General features: G+C 44.4%; 2 protein-coding genes across 3 annotated transcripts; one reads left to right on the top strand and one right to left on the bottom strand.

Annotated features, from left to right (window-relative positions):
• The first annotated feature begins 1,337 nt into the window (after positions 1–1,337).
• On the top strand, positions 1,338–18,982 carry LOC311137915 (ETS domain-containing protein Elk-4-like). Of its 2 annotated transcripts, none has more exons than XM_084172528.1 (6): positions 1,338–1,390; positions 10,702–10,916; positions 12,024–12,758; positions 12,912–13,166; positions 13,845–13,970; positions 14,743–18,982. In XM_084172528.1, the coding sequence occupies exons 2-6, from the start codon at positions 10,710–10,712 to the stop codon at positions 14,839–14,841; spliced, it is 1,422 nt and encodes a 473-aa protein (XP_084028654.1). In that variant the 5' UTR covers positions 1,338–1,390; positions 10,702–10,709; the 3' UTR covers positions 14,842–18,982. The 2 variants fall into 2 exon arrangements, with proteins under 2 accessions (XP_084028654.1, XP_084028653.1); XM_084172527.1 differs by having other exon boundaries at positions 1,380–1,835.
• Positions 18,983–19,450: 468 nt separating this feature from the next.
• On the bottom strand, positions 19,451–26,615 carry LOC311137916 (major facilitator superfamily domain-containing protein 4A-like; the record flags this gene model as incomplete). The annotated part of the gene is made up of 10 exons (XM_084172529.1): positions 19,451–19,782; positions 19,874–19,994; positions 20,076–20,146; positions 20,221–20,368; positions 20,827–21,018; positions 21,123–21,238; positions 21,527–21,656; positions 21,897–22,151; positions 22,367–22,565; positions 26,383–26,615. 10 exons carry the CDS (start codon positions 26,613–26,615, stop codon positions 19,736–19,738), a joined length of 1,512 nt encoding a protein of 503 aa, XP_084028655.1. The 3' UTR covers positions 19,451–19,735.
• Positions 26,616–27,025: the final 410 nt, after the last annotated feature.

Below are 27,025 nucleotides of genomic sequence, written 5' to 3'. Positions count from 1 at the left end.
TCGGTAGTGGTGAGCGCTCTGAGGTTGAGCCAGTCCAGGATGAAGTGGGCCTACCTGCGGCGACAGGTGTGGTAGAGACTTCCAGTGTTTGCCCTGTGAATCCTACCAGAGAAGATTTTGGACCAGTGGAAGTGAGATTTTTGGAAAGAGTGGATTCCTGCTTTTTGTCCAACCTATATGTTGTGTCAAGCTGGGTAAAGGACAAACTGGGAATGGTTACATCTGTGAAAGTTTCCAGAAGTGGAATTGTTTAGATTTTTTGTGCATCCTCCGCCCAGAGGAAGCGAGCGCTTCACGTCACTTGGCTCGGGGCTCAACCTGTGGCGTGCTTTGCTCACTGGAACAGGGCGCCGTTCAACGGGGTGATCAGTGGGGTAGCGTTGAGTGTAGAGGTGGATCAAATGAAGAAGAATATTCCTGGTGTTTGTGACACCTGCAGTTTGGTGAGACATAGACCTGGTGGCAATGGCGAGACTGAGAATACCCTGTCTGTCTTGTTGAGCTTTGACACAGAGTTTCTACCTGATAAGGTCAGGTTAGGTTAAATTAGCTATTCTGTGAGGGCCTATGTTCCGAACCCACTATGGTGCTTTAAGTGCCAAGGATTCGACATGTTGCAGCAGTGTGCAGAAGGGAGATCTCACATTGTGAGAAACGTGCAGGAGGGCACAGTCAGAGGGAGTGTACAGTTGGGATGGAGAAAGCACTGTGTGTCAACTGTAGGGGCGCCCATGCAGCTGGGGATCCGAACTGCCCTGTGAGGGAGAAACAGATGGAGATTGTCAGAGTTCGAGTGGGGCAGAAAGTTTCCTATCCTAAAGCAGTGAAGAGAGTTGAGGATAGCCCAAGGGTGAGTGATTCGACTGGAAGCCCCCCAGTGAGTAGGCCTGAAGAGAGAGATCCAGAGAGGATGAGTTTTAGTAAGGTTGGATTTCTGGCGTTTATTTCCGTGGTGCTCAACTGCACTGCGCTGATGGAGTGGAAATCACAGAAGATAGATATGGTAGTTGCAGCAGCAGAGAAATATTTGGGTGTGAGAGATTTTCGTGCAGAAGATCTACAGGACGTTTTGAGTGAAGGGGTTCTATCCTCCCAGGCCAAATGCCTGGTGTATGATTATTTAGGGCCAAAGTAATGGGTTGGGGTGGTGTGGGAATAGTGTATAGGTGCAGGGTTAGATGGTGGTGCAATTTAAAGGTTTTCCCATTCCCCTTTTCCCCGTTTTGTTTTGACCAAAATGTGCAATCCGCACTCCGACCTGCGAAGACAGCAATAAGCAACACAGCATCTAGTCTGGCGGAAATTCACACAAAGAAGAAGAAGCTGTTGCCGCAACATTTCTCACCACGCCTCCCACGCGCGAATGCTCCACGCGACGAGCAGAGCAGAGGTATGACAACAGCAGTCAAGTCTTTGCAAACTTGCCTGTTACATTGTAACTTGTGAAATTAGATTATACTGTCAAATGTTTTTGGGTCAACAGCGAAAGTGAAGCATCGTTGAAAACACTTTTTTTTTGTTGAGACAAATGTAGCTGAAAATAAAAGTGGTTGGCGGGGACAGAAAACAACCCGCATATGGAACGCAAACAAAAAGGGAAGTGATCTCGGCATGCGTTTAATTTCTTGTTCTTAAAGATTCGCACACATTTTTTTATCACCCAAAATGTATATGGCAATTTGATAGTTTTCACGTAAAGGGCTAGCTAGCTAACTAGCTAGCTAGCTATTTGCTACTCAGTTAGCTGAAGCTAGCAAGCTCGTTTTCTGTCATGTTTTGGGAGTTGTATCGACACTTCTGGGCGGCTCAAATTTTCAACGAGTTCGACTAGCAAGGTAAGCTACCGTAACTAACGTTAGCTAACCTAGATAGCTAGTTACTCTAAACTGTAAGATATTGTGACAACGTAGGGAAATGAATGATAGCTAAGTAATTGCACTAGCGGCAATCTAGGTAAATGCATAGTTAGCCAACATCTCAGTATTTGGCAAGCTAACAAGTGGTTGTTTTCGTGCAGCTAGCGTAACTGTTAGCTACAACATGGCATTTCATCGAGTCTGTGATTTCAAACTAGCTAACGTCGTTAGCTAACTGTTAGTTGTTGACATGACTTTTTTTCTAACTGCTAACGTTAACAAGCCATCACATTTTAATACCATATCTTAGTGCTTTTTGTTAAACAGTATTATGATATTGTTTGGGTGGTCAAACGACAATTTAACTGCAACATATATTACAAGTGACATCACTGTATGTGCTCTTTGCTCTGTGGGTCCTAGCTGAGTGCTGGATGTCCTCGTTACATAATCAGAATTGCTCTAATCATATCTATAATCTTGTGTTCCTTGGCGGCCTCACTGTGAGCCAGTCTGTATCGTTGTTACCCAGTTTTACACCGTAAGAATGAGACGGATTGTGAGTGGGGGATGTGTCCCCGTCCCAGCTGGGCTGGATGAGTCAGGGCAGATTGACTTTTCAACTAAGCCTCTTACATACATATATACACGCACACACACGGTAGATAGTCTACGTTAGGTAGGTAGTGTTCAGTACACAACCTGATCTGGCCTACATGTGTTGCAGAGTGCAACAAATGTATACTCCTTATCAGTTCAGTTCTGATGTAAGCGGCTTTATTGATATTTATGACAATAAACAGTCAAACTATGACTATGCCCGTAATTTCCACTCTTATGCCGCCAAGTAGACATGGTTATTGTGATAGTGCTGTTTAGCATAGTTTGAGCTTTTCTTGCATGGCATCTTGACTGTTTTATAATGTGTCATATTTTGAGTGTTATGGAGGGTGGATGACAAGTGTTTCCTCTGTATTCATTTAGCAGCAGCGCTAAATCGTTGCCTCCACTCCCAATAAATATTATGTAAACTAGTGTTAGTGCAATGACTGTAAGTCTATGTGAACAGCAAGCATGCTAGCTGTTCCTGTAGACTTCCAGTCATTGCGCTAGCATGCTATCTGTTCCTGTAGACTTCCAGTCATTGTGCTAATTCTAGTTATCATGGCTTGCAAAACTACTTTTAACTTCCTTCAAACTGCTTGCAGAGACATACAAATGTTATTAATGAGTTCTAGAGCCCAACCTCTAAGTTTTTTTTTGTCTGATTCCGATTTTTGCTGGGACAAAACGTACATGTACAATATATCTGCCGATATACTGTTTTACAGTGGGGAAATTAAAGTGTCATTTTTCCACACTGAGTTCTCATAAATTGGCATCCAAAAGAGCAATTGTCCAAGAAATATGCCTCAAATGTTAATTTCTTACAATGTGACAATAATGACGACACATGAGTGGCCGCAAGTGTTTGGATAAGCATGAGATTCCCGTTTTTTTAATCCCCATTTATTGAATATCAGTTATCGGTAGGGCTGGCACAATTACTGTGTAACCGACAGTTATGGATGAAGACCTTAATGGAAGAAAAAAACCCCGAGTATACAAAACATTGAGTTGCACCCCCCCATCTTTTTGCCCTCAGAACAGCCTCAATTTGTCTGGGCATGGACTCTACAAGGTGTCAAAAGCGTTCCACTGGGATGCTGGCCCATGTTAACTCCAATGCTTCCCACAGTTTTGTCAAGTTGGCTGGATGTCTTTTGGGTGGTGGACCATTCTTGATGCACACAGGAAACTGTTGAGCGTGAAACTGTCATGGAAAGAGCAGGTGTTCTTAATGTTGTGTATATATACAGTACCAGTCAAAAGTTTGGACACATCTACTAATTCCAGGGTTTTTCCTTTTTTAAACTATTTTCTACGTTGAAGAATAATAGTGAAGACATCAAAACTATGAAATAACACATATGGAATCATGTCGTAACCAAAAAAGTGTTAAACAAATCAAAATATTTTTTATATTTGAGATTCTTCAAATAGCCACCCTTTGCCTTGATGAGGTGGCTATTCATAGTCATAGTTTGACTGTTTATTGGCCTAAGTGCCAGATCCAGGCTCTGTCGTAGCCGGCCGCGACCGGGAGACCCATGAGGCGGCGCACAATTGGCCCAGCGTCGTCCAGGGTAGGGGAGGGAAGGGCCAGCAGGGATGTAGCTCAGTTGGTAGAGCATGGCGTTTGCAACGCCAGGGTTGTGGGTTCGATTCCCACGGGGGCCAGTATTAAAAATATAAAAATAATGTATGCACTCACTAACTGTAAGTCGCTCTGGATAAGAGCGTCTGGTAAATGACTAAAATGTAAAATGTAAATGACAGCTTTGCACACTCTTGGTATTCTCTCAAATGGCTTCCTGAGGTAGTCACCTGGAATTCATTTCAATTAACAGGTGTGCCTTAAAAGTTAATTTGTGGAATTTCTTTCCTCCTTAATGCGTTTGAGCCAGTCAGTTGTGTTGTGACAAGGTAGGGGGGGTATACAGAAGATGGCCCTATTTTGTAAAAGACCAAGTCCATATTATGGCAAGAACAGCTCAAATAAGCAAAAGAAAAATGACAGTCCATTATTACTTTAAGACATGAAGGTCAGTCAATACGGATCATTTCAATAACTTTCTTCAAGTGCAGTCACAAAAACCATCAAGGGCTATGATGAAACTGGCTCTCATGAGGACTGCCACAGGAATGGAAGACCCAGAGTTACCTCTGCTGCAGAGGATACGTTCATTAGAGTTACCAGCCTCAGAAATTGCAGCCCAAATAAATACATTTTACATTTTAGTAGACGCTCTTATCCAGAGCGACTTACAGTTAGTGAATACATATATAATTTTTTTATACTGCCCCCCCCCCCGTGGGAATCAAACCCACAACCCTGGCGTTGCAAACGCCATGCTCTATCAACTGAGCTACATCCCTGCCGGCCATTCCCTCCCCTACCCTGGACGACGCTGGGCCAATTGTGCGCCGCCCATGAGTCTCCCGGTCGCGGCCGGCTGCGACAGAGCCTGGATTCGAACCAGGATCTCTAGTGGCACAGTTAGCACTGCGATGCAGTGCCTTAGACCACTGCGCCACAGAGTTCAAGTAACAGACACATCTTAACATCAACTGTTCAGAGGAGACTGTGTGAATCAGGCCTTCATGGTCAAATTGCTGCAAAGAAACCACTACTAAATGACACCAATAAGAAGAAGAGACCTGCTTGGGCCAAGAAACACGATCAATGGACATTAGACCGGTGGAAATGTGTCCTTTGGTCTGGAGTCCAAATTGGAGATTTTTGGTTCCAACGGCCGTGTCTTTGTGAGAAGCGGTGTGGGTGAACGGACGATCTCTGCATGTGTAGTTCCCACCGTAAAGCATGGAGGAGGTGGTGTTATGGTGTGGGAGTGCTTTGCTAGTGACGCTGTCTGTGATTCATTTAGAATTCAAGGCACACTTAACCACCATTTATTCCACAGCATTCTACAGCGATACGCCATCTCATCTGGTTTGGGCTTAGTGGGACTATCATTTCGAACAATGAGCCAACACACCACCAGGCTGTGTAAGGGCTATTTTACCAAGAAGGAGAGTGATGGAGTGCTGCATCATATGACCTGGCCTCCACAATCCCCCGACCTCAACCAAATTAAGATGGTTTGGGATGAGTAGGACGGCAGAGTGAAGGAAAAGCAGCCAACAAGTGCTCAGCATACAGTGGGGGAAAAAAGTATTTAGTCAGCCACCAATTGTGCAAGTTCTCCCACTTAAAAAGATGAGAGAGGCCTGTAATTTTCATCATAGGTACACGTCAACTATGACAGACAAAATGAGAAAAAAAAATCCAGAAAATCACATTGTAGGATTTTTTATGAATTTATTTGCAAATTATGGTGGAAAATAAGTATTTGGTCAATAACAAAAGTTTCTCAATACTTTGTTATATACCCTTTGTTGGCAATGACACAGGTCAAGCGTTTTCTGTAAGTCTTCACAAGGTTTTCACACACTGTTGCTGGTATTTTGGCCCATTCCTCCATGCAGATCTCCTCTAGAGCAGTGATGTTTTGGGGCTGTCGCTGGGCAACACAGACTTTCAACTCCCTCCAAAGATGTTCTATGGGGTTGAGATCTGGAGACTGGCTAGGCCACTCCAGGACCTTGAAATGCTTCTTACGAAGCCACTCTTTCGTTGCCCGGGCGGTGTGTTTGGGATCATTGTCATGCTGAAAGACCTAGCCACGTTTCATCTTCAATGCCCTTGCTGATGGAAGGAGGTTTTCACTCAAAATCTCACGATACATGGCCCCATTCATTCTTTCCTTTACACGGATCAGTCGTCCTGGTCCCTTTGCAGAAAAACAGCCCCAAAGCATGATGTTTCCACCCCCATGCTTCACAGTAGGTATGGTGTTCTTTGGATGCAACTCAGCATTCTTTGTCCTCCAAACACGACAAGTTGAGTTTTTACCAAAAAGTTCTATTTTGGTTTCATCTGATCATATGACATTCTCCCAATCCTCTTCTGGATCATCCAAATGCACTCTAGCAAACTTCAGACGGGCCTGGACATGTACTGGCTTAAGCAGGGGGACACGTCTGGCACTGCAGGATTTGAGTCCCTGGCGGCGTAGTGTGTTACTGATGGTAGGCTTTGTTACTTTGGTCCCAGCTTTCTGCAGGTCATTCACTAGGTCCCCCTGTGTGGTTCTGGGATTTTTGCTCACCGTTCTTGTGATCATTTTGACCCCACGGGGTGAGATCTTGCGTGGAGCCCCAGATCGAGGGAGATTATCAGTGGTCTTGTATGTCTTCCATTTCCTAATAATTGCTCCCACAGTTGATTTCTTCAAACCAAGCTGCTTACCTATTGCAGATTCAGTCTTCCCAGCCTGGTGCAGGTCTACAATTTTGTTTCTGGTGTCCTTTGACAGCTCTTTGGTCTTGGCCATAGTGGAGTTTGGAGTGTGACTGTTTGAGGTTGTGGACAGGTGTCTTTTATACTGATAACAAGTTCAAACAGGTGCCATTTATACAGTTAACGAGTGGAGGACAGAGGAGCCTCTTAAAGAAGAAGTTACAGGTCTGTGAGAGCCAGAAATCTTGCTTGTTTGTAGGTGACCAAATACTTATTTTCCACCATAATTTGCAAATAAATTCATTAAAAATCCTACAATGTGATTTTCTGGATGTTTTTTTCTCAATTTGTCTGTCATAGTTGACGTGTACCTATGATGAAAATTACAGGCCTCTCTCATCTTTTTAAGTGGGAGAACTTGCACAATTGGTGGCTGATTAAATACTTGTTTCCCCCACTGTGTGTGTGTGTATATATATATATATATATATATATATATATACATACATACATACATACATACATACATACATACATACATACATACATACATACATACATACATACATACATACATACATACATACATACATACATATATACACATACATACATACATACATACATACATATAATTTTTTTATTTTATTTGCGCCCATCTCAGTGAACTAATCCTTTGCGGAGGCCTAGACTAAAAGCCAATTCATGCTTGATCTGAAAATGTGGTCGGAGGCTCCATATGGAGGGTGTGACGCAATTGCAGAGGCCAAAATTGAGCTCTGTACCGCATTGCCATGCGCCTCCCAAATGTTGTAACAATGCGGAGGGGTCTGTATAGCTCCACATTGACATGATTGGTTGATGGTAGGTGGGAGCGGTACATCCTGTATAAACACAAACTCACTTCCTTGACAACAGCTCTGCACTGCTCTGTGAAGCGCACGAGGCATTGCCCTGACTTTTGCTGAGGACATATCACCGTAAATGCTGCATGGCCAATGCAGACGCCAGATTGACCATATGCCCAGATGCACAATTCACTTCTATATCCAGAATGTGCTCTCTCCTGCCAATTTGCGCACTTTCATTGTTTCATAACTTCATTGTGTGAATTGTTTGCTTTTGATTGTTAGTGTATATCAGTTCCCCATTACACATATCACCAGTAGTACATTTGCCGTTAATTCCTATAATTTCTAATCTACAATGTTTGTTACTTTGGTTACGGTAATTTATTTTAATGTATTCAATATTATTATTCCCGTTCACATTGTTTGCAGAGTACACAACCTATGCTACACTTGTGTTTATTTCATTCCATTACGAGTTTTGTCAATGTAGTCATTGTCTTTTGTTTGGAGCGCTCCTGTCAATGTTGAGTAAGGACGCTCACGCATAGAAGTAGGCCAATAGGCTACCTGGCCTGCGCGCAAATGTAGGCATATAAATATGCCCATTTGGGAATTTGATAGTATTTCTGATTACTCAGTACTTTGTTGAAGCACCTTTGGCAACGATTACAGCCTTGAGTCTTCTTGGGTATGACGCTACAAGCATGGCACACCTGTATTTTGGGAGTTTCTCCCATTCTTCTCTGCAGATCCTCTAAAGCTCTGTCAGGTTGGATGGGGAGCGTCACTGCACAGCTATTTTCAGGCCTCTCCAGAGATGTTTGATCGGGTTCAAGTCCGGGCTCTGGCTGGACCACTCAAGGACATTCAGGGACTTGTCCCGAAGCCACTCCTGCATTGTCTTGGCTGTGTGCTTAGGGTCATTGTCCTGTTGGAAGGTGAACCTTCGCCCCAGTTTGAGGTCCTGAGCGTCTGGAGCAGGTTTTCATCAAAGATCTCTCTGTACTTTGCTTCGATCCTGACTAGTCTCCCAGTCCCTGCCGCTGAAAAACATCGCCACAGCATGATGCTGCCACCACCATGCTTCACCGTAGGGATGGTGCCTGGTTTCCTCCAGGCGTGACGCTTGGCATTCAGGCCAAATAGTTCCATCTTGGTTTCATCAGACCAGAGAATCTTGTTTCTCATGGTCAGAGTCCTTTGGGTGACTTTTGGCAAACTCCAAGTGGGCTGTCATGTGCCTTTTACTGAAGAGTGGCTTCCTTCTGGCCACTCTACCATAAAGGCATGATTGGTGGAGTGCTGCAAAGATGGTTGTCCTTCTGGAAGGTTCTCCATCTCCACAGAGGAACTCTGGAGCTCTGTCAGAGTGACCATCAGGTTCTTGGTCACCTCCCTGACCAAGGCCCTTCTCCCCCGAATTGCTCAGTGTAGCCGGGCGGCCAGCTCTAGGAAGAGTCTTGGTGGTTCCAAACCTCTTCCATTTAAGAATGATGGAGGCTACTGTGTTCTTGGGGACCTTCAATGTTGCAGACATTTTTTGGTACCCTTCCCCAGATCTCTGCCTTGACACAATCCTGTCTTGGAGCTCTATTGACAATTCCTTCGACCTCATGGCTTCGTTTTTGCTCTGACATGCACTGTCAACTGTGGGACCTTATATAGACAGGTGTGTGCCTTTCCAAATCATGTCCAATCAATTGAATTTACCACAGGTGGACTCCAATTAAGTTGTAGAAACATCTCATGGATGATCAGTCGAAAAACAGGATGCACCTGAGCTCAATTTCGAGTCTCATAACAAATGGTCTGAATACTTAAGTAAATAAGGTATTTCCGTGTTTATTTTTTAATAAATTAGCAAAAATTAAAAAAACATTTTTTCGCTTTGTCATTATGGGGTATTGTGTGTAGATTGATGAGGAAAACAATTAGCTTAATTTAATCAATTTTAGAATAAGGCTGTAACGTAACAAAATGTGGAAAAAGTCAAGGGGTCTGACTACTTTCCGAATGCACTGTAGCTTACTTTGATGTTAAAGATCCACTGAACCCACCAATTGGCACGTGTGTTTTTCAGTTGCTCATTAGAAAATGGCATACATGCTAAATGGCATATTATATATTACAACTAGGTGGGACAACCACATATCACAGTCATAGTAAGTCATTTTTTCCTCAAAGTAGCTGTCAGAGCTAGTAATGGGTAAAAAAAGTCAAGTGCAAGTGTTAGTACATGGTCTTGTAGTGGATGTGAGCTTTGACTAGAAGCCAGTGGAGGAGCGGGGTGACATGGGAGAACTTGGGAAGTTTGAACACCAGGCGGGCTGCAGCGTTCTGGATAAGTTGCATGGGTTTAATGGCACAAGCAGGGAGCTCAGGCAACCGCGAGTTGCAGTAGTCTAGACGGGAGATGAAAAGTGCCTGTATTAGGACCTGCACCGCTCCTTGTGTGAGGTAGGGTCGAACTCTACGTTGTAGAGCATGAACCTGCAGGAGTGAGTCACTGCATTTATGTTTGCAGAGAACGACAGGGTGTTGTCCAGGGTCACGCCAAGGTTCTTTGCACTCTGGGAGGGGGACATCGTGGAGTTGTCAATCGTGATGGAGAGGTCTTGGAGCAAATTAATGAATGTGTACAGCATTTCTACAAACAAGGTGAAAAGGTTGTTAGAAAACATCTTGTCGTCGTCACGACTGATTGAATAAAAAACGCTGTTTTAAGGGCGTTCGAGATGATTGGCCTGACCAAGGCACTAGGCTGTGCAGAATCACTGATCTTCAAATCACCTTGAATTCCAAACAGTAACTTATTATTAGGTGATCAAGATTAGAAAATGCTGGAACTTATATTGATGTCTGATAGCCTTGGTGCCAATTCAAATTTTTTGCTTTCGTGTTGAGTGCAGAAAAAGGCAGGTATGTTAGGTTTGTTGACTGAGGCTGTAGATTCTGAATGGGGGTCTATATCAGGCTATGAGTAGTCACAGTTCAACAGTTTGATAACTGTCTGTTGGTGACACTGTGCATGTCTGATCTGTCTTCTACATGCCCTGTCTCTACATCTCTCTCTCTCTCTCTCTCTCTGTAGCGGGGAGCATGGACAGCTCTGTGACCCTGTGGCAGTTCTTGCTCCAGCTCCTATTGGACCCCACCAACGATCATCTGATCTGCTGGACCAATGAGGAGGGCGAGTTCAAGCTGCTGCAGGCGGAGGAGGTGGCCAAGCTGTGGGGCGCCAGGAAGAACAAACCCAACATGAACTACGACAAGCTCAGCAGAGCCCTGAGATACTACTACGACAAGGTGTAGACACATACACACACACACCTCACATTAGCTTAGACAAGGGGCCCCTTGATGAGACCTGTTGAGAAAATGAGGACAGGTTTCTGATTTGTCTCAAAATCACACTTTTTGAATAGAAAAACAACACAATTGGGTGTTCTAAGTCCACAACAATGCTTAAACCACATCAGGAGACCACTTCTAAGACATTTTCATTTTGGGGTGTAGATACCCTTTAATTCAAGTACACACCAGCAAGATACTTGTTTGGTCAGCAGTGTTTCTGTAGCGCATATTTGCTTGCAGAGTTTGCTAAACAAATCACAACTGGATTGATGCAAATAATCATTCTGCTATGTAGGCATAGGTTACTTTGTAGTACATATTTAATGGAGAAGGTTTTTTGGAAAGCCTTTCCATATACCAGAAGACTCTTATTATTAGCATCATCGCTAATGGCTACACAAAGTGGTAGACAAACGCACACAGACAGGGGCATTCCCACGTTGCCTCTTCAGAAAGTTTAAGGAACAAATGAATCACTGATGCATATTGTTCATGTCTTATGAAAATATTGGGCAAATTAATAAATGTTCTAATAAGTTCAATACATTTAGTTGAATTCCTTCTAAGTTCAATACATTTTGGAATTTTGTTGAATTCTGTTTGTGTCTGGATTCCGTGATTCCGTCTGCGTTCTCCGCATCGCAGATTTTATAGGGCCCTAGGTTTTAGTTTAGTGCTGGGCTGGGTAGCTGTGGGCAGGGAAGTCTCTGTGGTTAAGCACTCCTGTGACATGTCACCACCCAGTCTCTCAGAGTACTGCTCGTTTGCTGTGTATCTTTCCCACTCTCTCTGTGGTTTGGCCTATAGACAGCCTGCATCTGTCAGTGGGTGGGGTGGTGAGTTGTGTTTAGCTGAAGACAGAGCACGACAGGCCTGATTGGCTGTTTGTTTGGTGCAGACAGGAAGGATGGAACATTCCCACGCAGAGGTTACTCTGTGGGCTGTTTTTGTAAGAGAGGGAGAAAAGACAGGGAAAGGGAGGAGTCTGTCTTTCGTACAGCTGTCTGTCTACTTTTTCTCCACAATGTAACATCACTCTCTCCTTGTTTTCTCCTGTAGAACATCATTAAGAAGGTGAACGGGCAGAAGTTTGTGTACCGCTTCGTCTCTTACCCAGACATTCTGAAAGGGGATGCCTCTGTTCGGCCCGATGGGGAGGGGGGTGCAGGGGGTGGCCTGCCACTCTCAGAGAGGGGGGACAACACATCCAGAGATGATGAGGGTGGGGACAGGAGTGGAGGTGTGACAGCGACACAGGGGTCCAGTACTAAGCCGTCTAACCGTAATGACTACATCCACTCTGGCCTGTACACCTCCTTCACCCTCACCTCGCTGCAAAATGGACGCCAGCTCTTCAAGTCCATTAAGATGGAGAACCCCGGGGACAAGATGGCCGACAGGAAGTCCAATACCCGGGCCCAAGACCCGCCCTCTCAGCCAATGCAGTCACCGTCAGTCATCAAGTTTGGGACCACCCCTCCCAAGAGAAGCCCTCCACCTCCTCAGGTTACCATAGAAACATCCAATCCGCCATTGTACCCTCTCCAAGTCCTGCCTCCCATAGATGATGTAGTGACGACACACTCCGCCCTCCTGCCTCAGGCTGTGTACGCGTTTGAGCAAGCCAAGCCCTTGGAATCCTCGAATCCTCGAATCCTGCATAGTTTCAGCCTATCAGAGTTGCCCTCTCGGAGTCCCTCCCCCAGCATGGTGCCGGACTCCACCCAGGAGCTGGTGATTGACAGTGACATCGAGTCCATCTCCTCCCAACCGACAGAGACACAGATACAGGTGGTAAGGATAACACGCACACACACACTTTCTGCGACATTTAGTCCATCTCCTTCCAACATGAAGATTGATTTATTTATTGATGTTTTTGCTCTCTGTGATTCAACTGACTGTGTGCTTTCTCCTTCTCTCTATGTCTCCCGTTCTCTCTCTCAGGTGCAGAGTTCTGGCCATGTGTCAGGTGGTGAGGTGTGTGTAGGAAACAGAGACAGGGACAAGGGAGGGAATAGGGAGATGAGTTTGTCTCCGGTGTGTGTGAGTGGCCATATCACAGGGGGCAAGGCCCGCAAGCCTCCTAAAGTCCTGGAGCTTTCCACTCCTACACTGGTGGTCACCACCTCTGACCTCTCACCTATGAACCTCTACAGCCCCTCACTACCCACCGCCTCTCTCACACCAGCACTGCTACAGGTGAGACACACACACAAGCATTTTTACACAATCTTATACACTCCACACTCACAGTATTATTGTTTGAGATGTATTCTTGATTAGGAGAAGATACATTTACGATTAGGGATGAGGCTAGGTGAAATGTAAACAAACTTCATTGATAGTTTTCCCCCAGCAGATGGCAGCAGTGCTGTAGTTTTATTGAACACCCCTTCTCCCAGTCAGAACCGAGTTACCATGACAACGACTGTTGTCATTCCTTTGGCCTGTCAATGGGATGTTGACCACATGTTCCTGTTGTGATCATAATATTAGGTTATATCAGCAGGACCTGACAATGGTCTCATTATTCTCTCAGATTTTCCCTCTGTGGGTTAACATCTATGCTACTGTGGTCATGAGACTGCTCCGTTGGAGCCAGCCCCTGGCTAGCTTCTCATCTGGGTTGGCTTGCTGGTAAACAATCAAAGCCTCTATTATGGATACAAAATAGAACATATTTTGTTTTCAATTCAAATACTAGCACTTACAGCTCTAATTCCAGCATTGAGAGAACTTTTGTGCCAATTGGTGATAATTTTGAGATATTCCCAAATGACAATTTGAGTATGTTTTTAAGTGTTTTTTTTCCTTGACACGGTTTCCGGCTTTCTCCTAACTACTAGCCTATGTATGTGTGTGTGTGTGTGTTTACAGACGCCCACTCTGTTGCTGACCCCCAGTCCCCTGCTGTCTAACATCCACTTCTGGAGCACGCTCAGTCCGGTGGCTCCCCTCAGCCCTGCCACCCGGCGCCAGCAAGGAGCACACACCCTGTTCCAGGTCAGAACACATCCCTCTCTCATCACGCTATCCTCTCTCATCACGCTATCCTCTCTCATCCCTCTCTCATCACGCTATCCTCTCTCATCCCTCTCTCATCACGCTATCCTCTCTCATCCCTCTCTCATCACGCTATCCTCTCTCATCCCTCTCTCATCACGCTATCCTCTCTCATCACGCTATCCTCTCTCATCACGCTATCCTCTCATCACGCTATCCTCTCATCCCTCTCTCATCACGCTATCCTCTCTCATCCCTCTCTCATCACACTATCCTCTCTCATCACGCTATCCTCTCTCATCCCTCTCATCACGCTATCCTCTCTCATCCCTCTCTCATCACGCTATCCTCTCTCATCACGCTATCCTCTCTCATCCCTCTCTCATCACGCTATCCTCTCTCATCCCTCTCTCATCACGCTATCCTCTCTCATCACGCTATCCTCTCTCATCACGCTATCCTCTCTCATCCCTCTCTCATCACGCTATCCTCTCTCATCACGCTATCCTCTCTCATCCCTCTCTCATCACGCTATCCTCTCTCATCCCTCTCTCATCACGCTATCCTCTCTCAGGGAGCCCTCCAATCTCCACTGCACTTCAGTGTCTTTCTCTCATCCCTCTCTGTGTCCTCGTCAGTTCCTGCTCTAGCCTGTTCTGTGTCTCTCTGCTCCATACTGTGTCTTCTGTTTCTGTCCTCTATTCTATGGACCCAAATTCTGCTCTTTATGACCCATTGAAGCTGTTCTGTGTTCTCTTGTGTTCTCTTCCAGTTCCCCTCGGTGCTCACCCCTCATTTCCATATCCCCACACATAGCCTGGATGGGACCAACACCCCCGGACCCCTCACTCCAGACCCCCATAAGACATAAGGGACCTTATCCTTGGAACCTGTGGAGCCCCCAGACACTGAGGCCCATCTTCTGCTCCAGAAGGGGGGGGGAAATGAGGGGAATGAGGGCCACGCACTGCCAGGAGGGGCTGAGGTGGTTAGAGGTTTCCAACACGCACACATCTTTGATTCCTTGAACACTTCTTGTTCTTTTAACTTGCCATCTTCAGGTCTCCATTGACACCTCTCCTAAAGAGGGCTTAGCCAGACTTTTAAGGAATTGCCATGGTAATGTGTGCTGCAAAGTCTACTGATTTGATGCTGACCAGTTAGAAATGTGCATCACTTTACCTGGAACAGCCAATCGTGTCTCCACTCTGAGAGCAAATGGATTACAGACCTTTTTCTTCATAGAATTTCCTTCTATTCTTTTTGTGGAATTTCACAACAAACTGTTTGATGGTGTGTTGTCAATTCCGACTTAGTTTTTAGATATTTTTTTAATGGATAATTTTCCTGTTATTTCTTGTATGTTTTTAACGTTTTTTAACCAGCTAACCTTAATGTTTCTCCTCCCCGGCCCTCTCAGATGGGAAATGCTTCAACTGACCTCTCCGCTTACCAACACCAACTCTACCCTTACCAAAACCCTCATCTGAAACAGTCAACCCCCTCTTCTACATGCCAGTATATATGAAACAGTGTGAGGTCTGCCAGTATATATGAAGCAGTGTGAGGTCTGTCAGAACCGTGACTGCTCTCTGCAGTGTATAACGGTCTTTTGCCATAACAAAATGTGTTATTTAATGAAGTCCTTACTGTACCCCTCTCACTTAGACCAGTATACAGGCGGCCATATCAGAATAGAACCAAACCACCTCAGTCTCTACCAGAGAAAAACATGCATATTTATGGGACTTATGCATGTGTGACGCTTGGAAGATATTGAATTTATGTATGGAAAAAGTCCCTATGCCTCTGGGTCAATTTATGAGAAGCCATAACCCTTACTATAACCCCAACCTAAAACCTAGCCTTAACCACATTCCTAACCTATAAGCAAAATGTAAACAATCCTGTGGCCAGGTAGTAGAATGGACAGATGAATATCACCTCCTTTGCCAAATAACCACTAACCTTGTGGAGATTGAGCAAATAAGGATCCTCACCATAAACTAACCCTAAGGCTGTGCATTTCTGTTGATGTGAAGCTATAAGGAAAACATGAAATGTTTGAAGGGAAGTCACATCTGGACTCTGATAGAATTGATAAGTAAGGTGTACTTTTGTTAGTGTTGGATGGCAGAGGAGTTTGTCACGAACCTGTAACGTTGCTCTATAAGAATCAGCCATGTGAACGTGGTGCCTTAAACCCCTAAACCCAAGCCAAACCTGAGGGGGAACAGCCATCCCCTCCCCTGTCCACTCTCTACCCTCCTCCCCACTGCCCTGCGCTGGTCTCCAGTGCCTATACCCTATCCCTGGGTGCAAACTTCAACAGAGCACTACAACAGCGTTTGGTTTATAAAGTAAATTGATAAAGTACTAGAATACATAGTGTACGTTTTCTAGATTTCTACCGGTCCTTTACTTGTCTGTAATGTCTGCTCTCCTATATACAGTATGTTTCCTCTCCCAGCGAACTAACAGGTGGGGGTAACAGCCCTTCCCATGACATGGCCAGTGAATAGCCTGGTTGGTGCCAGTCTGTTTCTGCTTTGCCAACCTGTCACCTTGCCAATACTTTGGGAAGGGCAATGATGTGGCATGGTTGAAGGCAGAACCAGTCAGGTACCCAGGCTACTGTCAGAAAACCCACACAGGGCGTTCAAAGATGACACGAAGCCTGTCACAATATGGTTTGTTACTTATTCTCATGATGTTGTAATGTGACTTTAACATTTTGATATTTCTTTGTATTATTCATGTTTTAGAACAGGTTTGCATAGTCATTTTTGATTTGAATGACAGTCGCCTTAAAGATGGAATCCGCAGTTCGGGGAAACTGTGCCCCTGACCGCCCCCACCACCGTTGTTATTGTTGGTGTGCAGTACATATTGTGCTCTTCTATCGTGCGTACAAAGATGTCAGAGGGGGAAAAAACTGTTTGCAGTAACGTTGTTTGCAGTAACTTCTTTGTTGTTCTAATATCGCAAACTGACGTGGCTGTTTTAAGTATGGAATATTATCGCCCACATTTGCAAGTCCTGTGAATCAGGAACATGAATGAGGTTTTAATGTACCAAGAATCCTGTCTAGAGAGATTCTGCTAAGCTCGATTTTGCACAAGAGACATTTACAGTACACATGTATATGATTTATCAGTACACAATCAAATCTCCCTTTCCCTCATCTGCTTATGTGTCAGATACAATCAAATGACAAAATAGTGATGTGTACTTCAGCTGACTTGTAATTTAATTCCATTTACCCCCCCCCCCGCCGAATTGTAATCTGTGTTTTTGTAATATGGCCAGATGCTAGGCTCAATGCTGTTCTGTAGTTGGTTTTTAACGCTGATGTCTTGTTTGATTGTGGGTTTTCTTTACTCAGTGTTGGGAAGTGATGATGACATTGACTATTTGCAAATCAAAGCCTTACAGAGAGAAACTTAAATCTGTCTTTAAGTATTTTGATATTGTTAAAGGCCCAGTGCAGTCAGACTTGATTTTCATGTGTTTTATATATATTTCCACACAGAGGTTGGAATAATAATGAAATTGTGAAAATGATAATGTCCTTTTAGTTGAAGAGCTGTTTGAAAAGACTGCCTGAAATTTCAGCCTGTTTTGGTGGGATGGAGTTTTGGCCTTCCATGGTGATATCACCATGCGGTAAATTAGTTCATAGACAATAAGAAACGGTTCCAAACCTCTCTGCCAATAACAACTCATTTTCAGTTTCCCACTCAGACCACTCCCTGACAGTCTTAGCAAAATTCTTGCTTGAGAAATTGCTATTTGAAGCTATTTTTGTTGCTTTTTGACACATTTAATTGAAAACAATCACAGTAAGGTAATTAATTGTTACCCATAAACTATTTGGTGTTGAGGTAAAAACTGCTGCATTGGACCTTTTTTAATATTGTGTGTGTGTGTCTTAACATTGGCACTTAGAACAATGGGGTTCCTGTAGTATTGGTTTTGCCAGTGTCCCTTTTATGTTTTAAATCTGAATCTTTCCCCCTGTGTTCTTTGAAAAAGCTATATTGACCCTAATTATAGCTGTAAATGAATATTATGTCAATATCTTTTTCCCAATCAACAGTAAAGCTATGCACAAAATACTTTAATATTGCAAATCTAAAGAGTACATTTTAAACTCTAAGGAAGCGCATCTTTAAAGGGTCAATCCATTTGACTTATGAATATGTACCTATTGATTCTTGAAGAATATAACTTAATGGCTCATGAGCTTAGTTCAACTGTCATATCCCATCAGAACCCAGAATAAGCTTGTTTTATTCCAGTGTTTGTAAACAAAGTAAATGTAAACAAACACTATATAGACTCAACATGGTTAAAACTATAGTTTTGATATGGATGGTCAGTCCTTGCATCCATAGTTCTGTCTATGAATTTGAGTGCTTACATTTCTCCAGCCCCATCCCTCAGCTTTTTACTGAAACGGGGCGTCGCTTTGTTTAATCTGCCAATTGCCACTTTAAGAGGCATTATGATTTTAAATGAAGCACAGTCCCTTTGTTTAGTTAGGCCCTATTACAAATGTGTATTTTCTTTAAAGAGTTAGATTTGTTAACTTCATACAGTAGTCCAACAGAGTTCTATAATATGACTATAGTTTTGATAGACAACCTCTGAATAGGCAGCCATATTGTAAGTGAAGGTAGGAGTGAACATTGATTCAGGTTCCATTCATTAGACCCTATTCAACCCAGCATTACACCTAGTGCATATTTCCGTAAAAAATAGTATTTTACATTTAAACAATGTTTTTATTTGAATCAATTCAATTATAAAACCAGTACTTTTGCAGTTGAAATGACAAACTGACTGTTTGCTTCTACAGTTCTGTTCTTGTTTTGTTCGCTTCTGTAAATTATTTGTTCAAAATGCTTTTCAAATGTTTACAAGCTACTTGTCTTGGAGTGGCGCGTTTGTGTTTGAGGAGAAGTAGGAAACGTTTATAACAGAGACTATTAAAACAACCTTGATCTCTAGTCACCCTGTTTGTGTCTGTTTCTTAGCCTCTGAAGACTAGATTTGGAAGTATGTCCCCACGAGACTTGTTTTCCTAATCCAGTGAGTTTTACGAGGTAACTAACCACCACACCTTGCTCACATAGCAACACCATCTGTCCTCATGTGACCACTCCACCTGAGTCACACGGGTCACTGTCTACATTAAAGCTCTATAAGACACGGAGCAGTTAAGGATCCAGCAGGATACCAGCTGACATTGAGTTTAAATAAGCAGCATGCCAATGGAGGAGGCTTTGGTCTCCACCTGTTCATGACAGCATTTAAAAAGACAAAGACATGAACAAGCCAAGTTAACATCTACTTTCCCAACTCCTGGTTTATGAATGCTACATTCAAGGTCAGACAGCTACAGCATAAAACAACATTTCCCAGTTTAAACAAATATAATACTGTACCACTCAGAAATAGACTGTTTAGAATGATACATTGGAAGATTTATTTTTGTATCTAAAGCCAGCTGAATCTGAATCAGTTTGTTTGATCTGAGGGTGGGTACTGGGTAGGATGGGATTGTCTTTGGGTTTAACTTGATTGTCGGTGTTGAGAGCTGGAAGAAAGGAGAGGGACTGAAGTCTAACATTGGATTCCAGTGCTCACTGCCTTTCCTCCAGCCATTTTAAAAAGTTGGGTCACTTCTGTTTTTCCTTCACTTTGTCATTTGTTTAAACAGTCCTCTCTTTCCGTTGTTCCATCCTCACAGCCTCTCTCCATCACTCACTTGAAGGCTTCTCTGTCATGGCAATTTCCTTACTAGCACCTGTGGCTGTGGAGAGAAATAAATACAATTTGAGATTTAGTTTACTAAAATAGTTTCCTCACAACCTGTTGGTGTATGTGTGAGTGTGTACCTGCTTGGGAGCTCCTGTGTAGATGCTGGATGTAGAGTAGCCCCAGGAATACAGTGAATCCGATGCAGGATGATATCATACCAACCAACAAGAAACTATAACTGCCTTTACTGTGGATCAACTGAAGAGAGAAACACACATTACACCTAGACAACACAGGCTAGCCTATTCACAGAGCAGTAACCGCCCCAGAGTTCCTTACCTGTCCCGTGAGAAGCTGCAGCACCATCTCTCCTGTACCAGCACTGGTCACCAGGACAGTAGTGGCACAACCTAAGATAGGAAGAGGAGACTTTACCCATAACATTTCAAATACAAGCATTCTTACAGTGTGTGTGCGTGCATACCTTTATAGTTGACCATGTCTTCTGTGAGGGCCACCATGCAGGGGAACACACTGCTGATGAAGAGGCCTAACACACATGTCCCCATGAAGAGGAACACACGGCTGGAGTACAGGATCAACAGCAGACACTGCACCACTATCACCCCCACCTGAAACACAGAGAGAGAGAGAGAGAGAGGAGGAGCAGGAGAGTGGAAGTAAGATTATTTATTTTCACATGGTCATATGTCCATGCCTTTTTCCCTAAATAATGTTGTAAGGTGGACATCAGCATATCTACCACATGTAATCTTATGCTTGCTAAGCATCTATACGCTTGTTATGCATTTGACATAATACAAAATAACATTGATGCAGATATTTATGACTTTGAATTCAAATTGCGTTTAGTGCTCTTCACGTGTGCATGGATGCATTGTGTGTGTGTGTATACTGTATGAGTGTGCAATAAAGCCATCCATGCAGCCACCTGACTGTTTTAAAAACACACCCATCAAATATTTAATCATCTCTCCAATAACGTCTGTTTTAAAGCAGTTTCACTTCTCAGTGCACTTCAACACGCTACTAATACAGTATGCAAAACCACACGTGTGTGTGTCCGTACCAGGCTGACAGAGATTAGTCGTTGTTGTGTGTATCTGTATGACAGATATATAGACGCCAGTCTGCCCGCAGTGACAGATGCCCAGAACACACTGGTCAGACAGCCTGCCATCTTGTGAGGCAGAGAGAGGGGAGGAGACACCGCGTAGGTGTAGACAAATCCTGTGTAAGAACCCTGTAAGAGAAGAAAAATTATGTTAGAATGCTGATGGTGATAGTCGTGTGTGGGGGGGGGGGGGGGGGGGTTAGGTTCAGTCTCACAATTATGGGGGGGAGGGGGGTTAGGTTCAGTCTCACAATTATGCCGTCGGTGATGAAGAGCACGGCTCCGCCCAGAATGTAGAGGAGGAAGTAGGAGGCGGGGCGATCCTTCACATCACCATAATTACAGCAGCCAAACAAACCCCCGTGACCTGGATGTACAGCACAGGAATGTTTAGTTCAGGGGTTTTCAACCCCAGACCTGGAGAGCTACAGGTTGTACAGGCTTTTATTCCAGCCCAGCACTAGCCATGTTTTAGTTGGTGAGGCGTTTGGAGATGGGGCTGTAAGGGATTCTACCCTGGCAGCCGTTGTATATATTTGAGGGGGGGTCTTACCTTGAGTTGTGTGAATGTGTGGGGAGGTTTAACACTGGATCTGTGGAGGTGTGATGGGAGCATTGTGAGACTTACCCTGAGTTGGGTAAGGGGTGGTCTTACCCTGGATATTGTGGTCCTGTTGGTTCTTCTGTGAGTTTTTCTCCTTGTCCAGTAGACGTGGGCTGTGGTTCGAGCAGGGGAACAGCCTCTCACGGTACATCAACACATACACTGCTACTGGTACAGGCAGCTAGAGAGAGCACACACGCAGTTTAAAAAAATTACACATTTCTCTCTGTGACTCCCTCGTTACTGTCTATGCAAAAGGGCCATCTCTCTCAGTGATTGAGGAAGCCTGCCCTACAGAACAATCTCCCTTTTTGTTTTGCTATTCAAATCAACCAGTCGCTACTGCTAACCTGCAGCTACAGTATCAACCTACAGCTTCAACGCCACAATCCAACTGCTAACAAAGCGTTTATACACTTACATTGATAAGAGCCATGATCCAGAATGCGTAGGACACATTGGTGGTGATGATGCCTTCTGTGCGGAGGTGGTAGTGCTCGGATACGTTGTGCAGGTTGGTTGGCCCCTTGCCTGCCAGGGAGCTGCGGAGGTGATGGAGGTCAGTGGAGAAGTTGGCTGTCATGTTCCCCCCCAGAACACAACTCCCCTCCGACAGGAATGGGTCTGCTACCAGGGGACTGACCAACGCTCCCAGCCCTATGAAGAAATGCAGAACCTGGGTAGAAGACAGGGAGGAATGGGAGAGAAAGAGAGGAAAATGGAGGGGGTATGGTGGGAGATGGAGCAGGAAGGAGAGAGGGAAAGAAATTAGCACCTGTTCTTTGAATCATTTTTGCATAATTTGTGATCAAAATATCCCTGACCCCCCTTACTTTCTCCTCCCCTCCATCCCTTCTCCTTCCCCCTCCCTTACGCCTGCCTCTCCCTGACCTGTAGGAAAACTGCTGAGTCCTTCTGGTAGAGCGTCACCAGCTGCAGGTTGGCGATGGTGTCAATCACCCCCATTGCCGTGCCAGATATCGCCATGGCAACAGCCAGCATCAGCACATGGTGGCAAAGTGGGATGATGGCAAACACCATGGAGATGACAAGACTGGAGACGAAGAGAGCTGAGAGGGAGCAGCGGAGCCTGGAAAGAGGTGGGGGAGAGAGAAAGGATATTAGAGCACTCTTTTGGGAAAGAGAACTGTTTTCATTTAACTACAATTTATAGCTCCCTCTGTTTGATGTAATTGAGCCCCCTTACTGGCCCTCTCTCTCCACTTCCAGTCTCATCTGGTCTGCCATCCAGGTAGCGACGGGACCCAGCCCTCTTTCGCTCCCTCTCTGGCCTTAGCCCGGGGCCCAGAGGAAACTCCATGGAGGGGTAGCTGAGGGGCTGTTTTTCCAGCTCTGCTAACGTGGGCAGTATTGTAACTGGAATGTCACCTTGACCCAATACCCAGGTAAGTGCTATTTATTTACCCGGTTTATCAGACCCCCTGAGGCACCTAGTGTACAGCGGAGACGCCTTATCTACACCGCCTTCTTGCCAACTTTCCATTAACTGTCTGTGTAGTGGCCTCAGTAGTAATGTTCAGTTCAACAAGCTGCAATTAAAACCAGAATGTAAATCTCAATTTTTCTAGCTCTCTCCCTCCCCACGTCTCTCGCACTCTCTTCTCACCACTTTCTCGCTCTCCTCCTCTCTCTATATCTCCCTTTCTCTGTTATCTCTTCAGCTCTGATACAGGTGTGTGTATTTAAACAACAGTCATGTGGCAGTAGATCAGGAAACGTATCAGGGCAGAACTATTGGACTGGAGATCTGTGAAGGTCACAGGGACAGACAGATACATTTGGTTGAAACAAACTTAATTGGTATAGGAACAATATTGCCAGTTGTCAGAGGGCAGTCATTTGTTATATTCTGGAGTGGTGAGAGAGAAAAATACTCAACTTCCCAATTAATGAGCATCACTGAGAGATTCACACACAGCCAGGCACAAGGCCTTGTTGGCATCTTTTGTCAATATAGCCACGCAGCACACTGAACATCCCCTGTGCTGTTTCATGCTTGGGAATCGTGAGACAGAACAATATGTCCACGTGGATAGCATCCCCCGACATGTATAGCGAACAAAAGTCATTGCATGGGCATCTCGGCCCTCACAGCTAACGTCCATTTGGAGAGTATAAGCTGGGGAGTTTGAGTTGTTCAGTCAGAGTTTCATCTTGATTGCTAGCAATAGCATAAATTCTTTGTTTAACAGTTATCTGACAAAGGTATGGCCTGTGCCTCACCACACATTGTTTTCACCATATCAATTGCGGCCGTAATATAAAGGTTTCTGCAATAGTGTGTGGTTTCATAGCGTAGCGAACCTAGCCATTCACTGTGGGAATGATTCAAGTGTAATGGTCAAGTGCGGCCTTTACCCATGATCTAAGGGTGCTCTCTGGTTGAATTGAATGTTTTTAAGGTTAACCACATTACAATGATTGAGATACAAAGACGATATTATAATATATATTTTGTTGCATTTTTCCAGGATTTATATCAGGCGACACCACATGGGGTCGCGACCCCTAGTTTGGGAACTACTGCCTTAACCTTTTTTTAAAAGGACTATCGTATTTGTTGATTAAATCAGACTATTAATACACTGAACAAAAATATAAAACGCAACATGCAACAATTTCAAAGATTTTACTGAGTTACAGTTCATAAGGAAATCAGTCAATTGAAATAAATAAATTAGGCCCTAATCTATGGATTTCACATGACTGGGAATACAGATATGCATTGGTTGGTCACAGATAACTTTTAAAAAAGGTAGGGGGGTGGATCAGAAAACCAGTCAATATCTGGTGTGACCATTTGCCTCATGCAGCACAACACATCCTCCTTCGCATAGTTGATCAGGCTGTTGATTGTGGCCTGTGGAATGTTGTCCAACTCCTCTTCAATGGCTGTGCGAAGTTGCTAGATATTGGCGGGAACTGGAACACGCTGTCGTACACGTCAATCCAGAGTATCCCAAACATGCTCAATGTCTGGTGAGTATGCAGGCCATGGAAGAACTGGGACATTTTCAGCTTCCAGGAATTGTGTACAGATCCTTGCGACATGGGGCAGTGCATTATCATGCTGAAACATGAGGTGATGCCGGATGAATGGCACGACAATGGGCCTCAGGATCTCGTCACAGTATCTCTGTGCATTTAAATTGCCATCGATAAAATGCAATTGTGTTCCTTGTCCGTTGCTTATGCCTGCCCAAACCATAACCCCACCATGGGCACTCTGTTCACATCAGCAAACCGCTCGCCCACAAAACTGCCATCTGGCTTGTACAGTTGAAACCCGGGATTCATCCGTGAAGAGCACACTTCTCCAGCATGCCAGTGGCTATCAAAGGTGTGCATTTGCCCACTGAAGTCGGTTACGGCACTGAACTGCAGTCAGATCAATACCCTGGTGAGGATGGCGAGCATGCAGATGACCGTTTGTAAAGAAATTATTTGGTTGTGCAAAACCACAGTTTCATCAGCTGTCTGGGTGGCTGATATCAGACGATCTAGCAGGTGAAGAAGCCGGATGTGGAGGTCCTGGGCTGGCGTGTTTACACATGGTCTGCGGTTGTGAGGCCGGTTGAACGTACTGTCAAATTCTCTAAAATGATGTTGGAGGTGGCTTATGGTAGAGAAATTAACATTGAATTATCTCGCCACAGCTCTGGTGGACATTCCTGCAGTCAGCATGCCAATTGCATGATCCCTCAAAACTTGAGACATCTGTGGCATTGTGTTGTGACAAAACTGCACCTTTTAGAGTGGCCTTTTATTGTCCCAAGCACAAGGTGCACCTGTGTGTTGTTTAATCAGCTTCTTGATATGCTACACCTGTCAGGTGGATGGATTATCTTGGCAAAGGAGACATACGGACTAACAGGGATGGTAACAAATTTGTGCACAAAATGAGAGAAAGAAGCTGTTTGTGCGTATGGAAAAATGTTGGGATCCTTTATTTCAGTTCATGAAACCAACACTTTACATGTTGCGTTTATAATTGTGTTCAGTGTATAATGAGTAATCCTACTGGGCCTGTATAAATTATTATTTGGCTAGTAATGGGGCCTCGAGAAAAATAATAATGGTCAGGTGTGTCAGATGCCGGCCCGATTTCTGGTCCCAGTCTGTTCCTGCCTTACCCTAGCTGACTAAACTCAACTCCATGGTGAAACAAGTTTCTGATGCACTCCAACAGAGTTGAGCAGAGACCAGGCTTTAAGGAATTCAGCTCAGACTACATCGATTTGCCCAGGGTCAATACTTCCAAAAATTGTAATTATGAAATGCTTACCTTGTACCTATGTTTGTCCTCTGTAGTTGCGTGCCTTTGTTTGCTGAAACCATACTTTTTCAATAAACGTTAATCAAATACAACCAATGACTGTTTGCTCATTGCTGTTGCTCTAAGTTGGCAACAAGGATACAGTCTGGTTATATTTGATTAACGTTTTATTAAAAAGTATGGCTTTTGGCAAACAAATCATGCAACTACAGAGGACAAACATGGGTACAAGGTAAGCGTTTCATAATAAAATTATTGGAAGTATTGACCTTGGGGCGAATGTAGTCGAAGCTGAATTCCACAAAGCCTGGTCTCTGCTCAACTCCATTGGTGGAGTTCATCAGAAACTGGGTGCAAGTTTTTTGCCCTTGCACTACACAGCTAATTCAAATAATGAAAGCTGGATGATCAGTTGGTTATTTGAATCAGCTGTGTAGTGTTAGGGCAAACATCTAAATGTGCACGGGTGGAAACAGAGTTTGGGAAACCCTGAGCTAGCCTAACCTTAACCTAATTCTCAGAACCTACGTTAATTATCCTAACCTGCTACGAAAAATCAATTCTGACAAACTGTATACCATCTCGTCATAACCAGACAGCTTTCACTCACGTCTTCTTGAAGAGTCCTCCCAAGGCGCTCCCCAGCATGAGGAAGAGCTGTTGGGCGAAGAAAACCCAGGTAATCTCCTGCAGAGTTGACTGGGTCTGACACCTCAGGTCCAGGATGGTCGGCCCCAGGAACGCGATACACAGCCCGAAACTGAAGAACACGCTCCAGTAAGTCAGTGTGTGCTGCCAGTTGCGCTTGAACAGAGCCCAGACCCGATCATCTACAAACATCATCTCGTTGTTGCTAGTGGGTCGCCGTGATGAACGCTGGAGCAGGTTAGGAGAGGGAAACCACCTCCTTTCATTGAGAGGACGGTTGTAAGGAACCTTTACGCGCGCTGATGTTTTTTTAAAGTGGACTGGCGAAGTTGGGATGCTAGCATATATGGTTGGTAAGTAGAGTTGATAAACTTTTATTTGCCTCCCAGTCACGTCACGCTGATAGACCTGTCGAACTAGCAGTGCCCTCCCCTGGAGACTGATGTCCATCACTTAACTGTGCTGCTGTGTAGGAGACTATGGCATCTTCCACGGCGATGTGAAGTGTCATGATTACACGTTATTTTCCGTGTAATGCATTTGAATGGATGAGTTTAAGTTTTCTGGACCTCTCTATTGAATAGATCTATAGACCTGTCTATTTG

Source organism: Coregonus lavaretus, assembly GCF_964263955.1.
Source record: "Coregonus lavaretus genome assembly, chromosome: 12".
NCBI lineage: Eukaryota > Metazoa > Chordata > Actinopteri > Salmoniformes > Salmonidae > Coregonus > Coregonus lavaretus.
The sequence above is the reverse complement of the archived record's forward strand: the minus strand, read 5'-3'. Positions and strand labels throughout refer to the sequence as shown.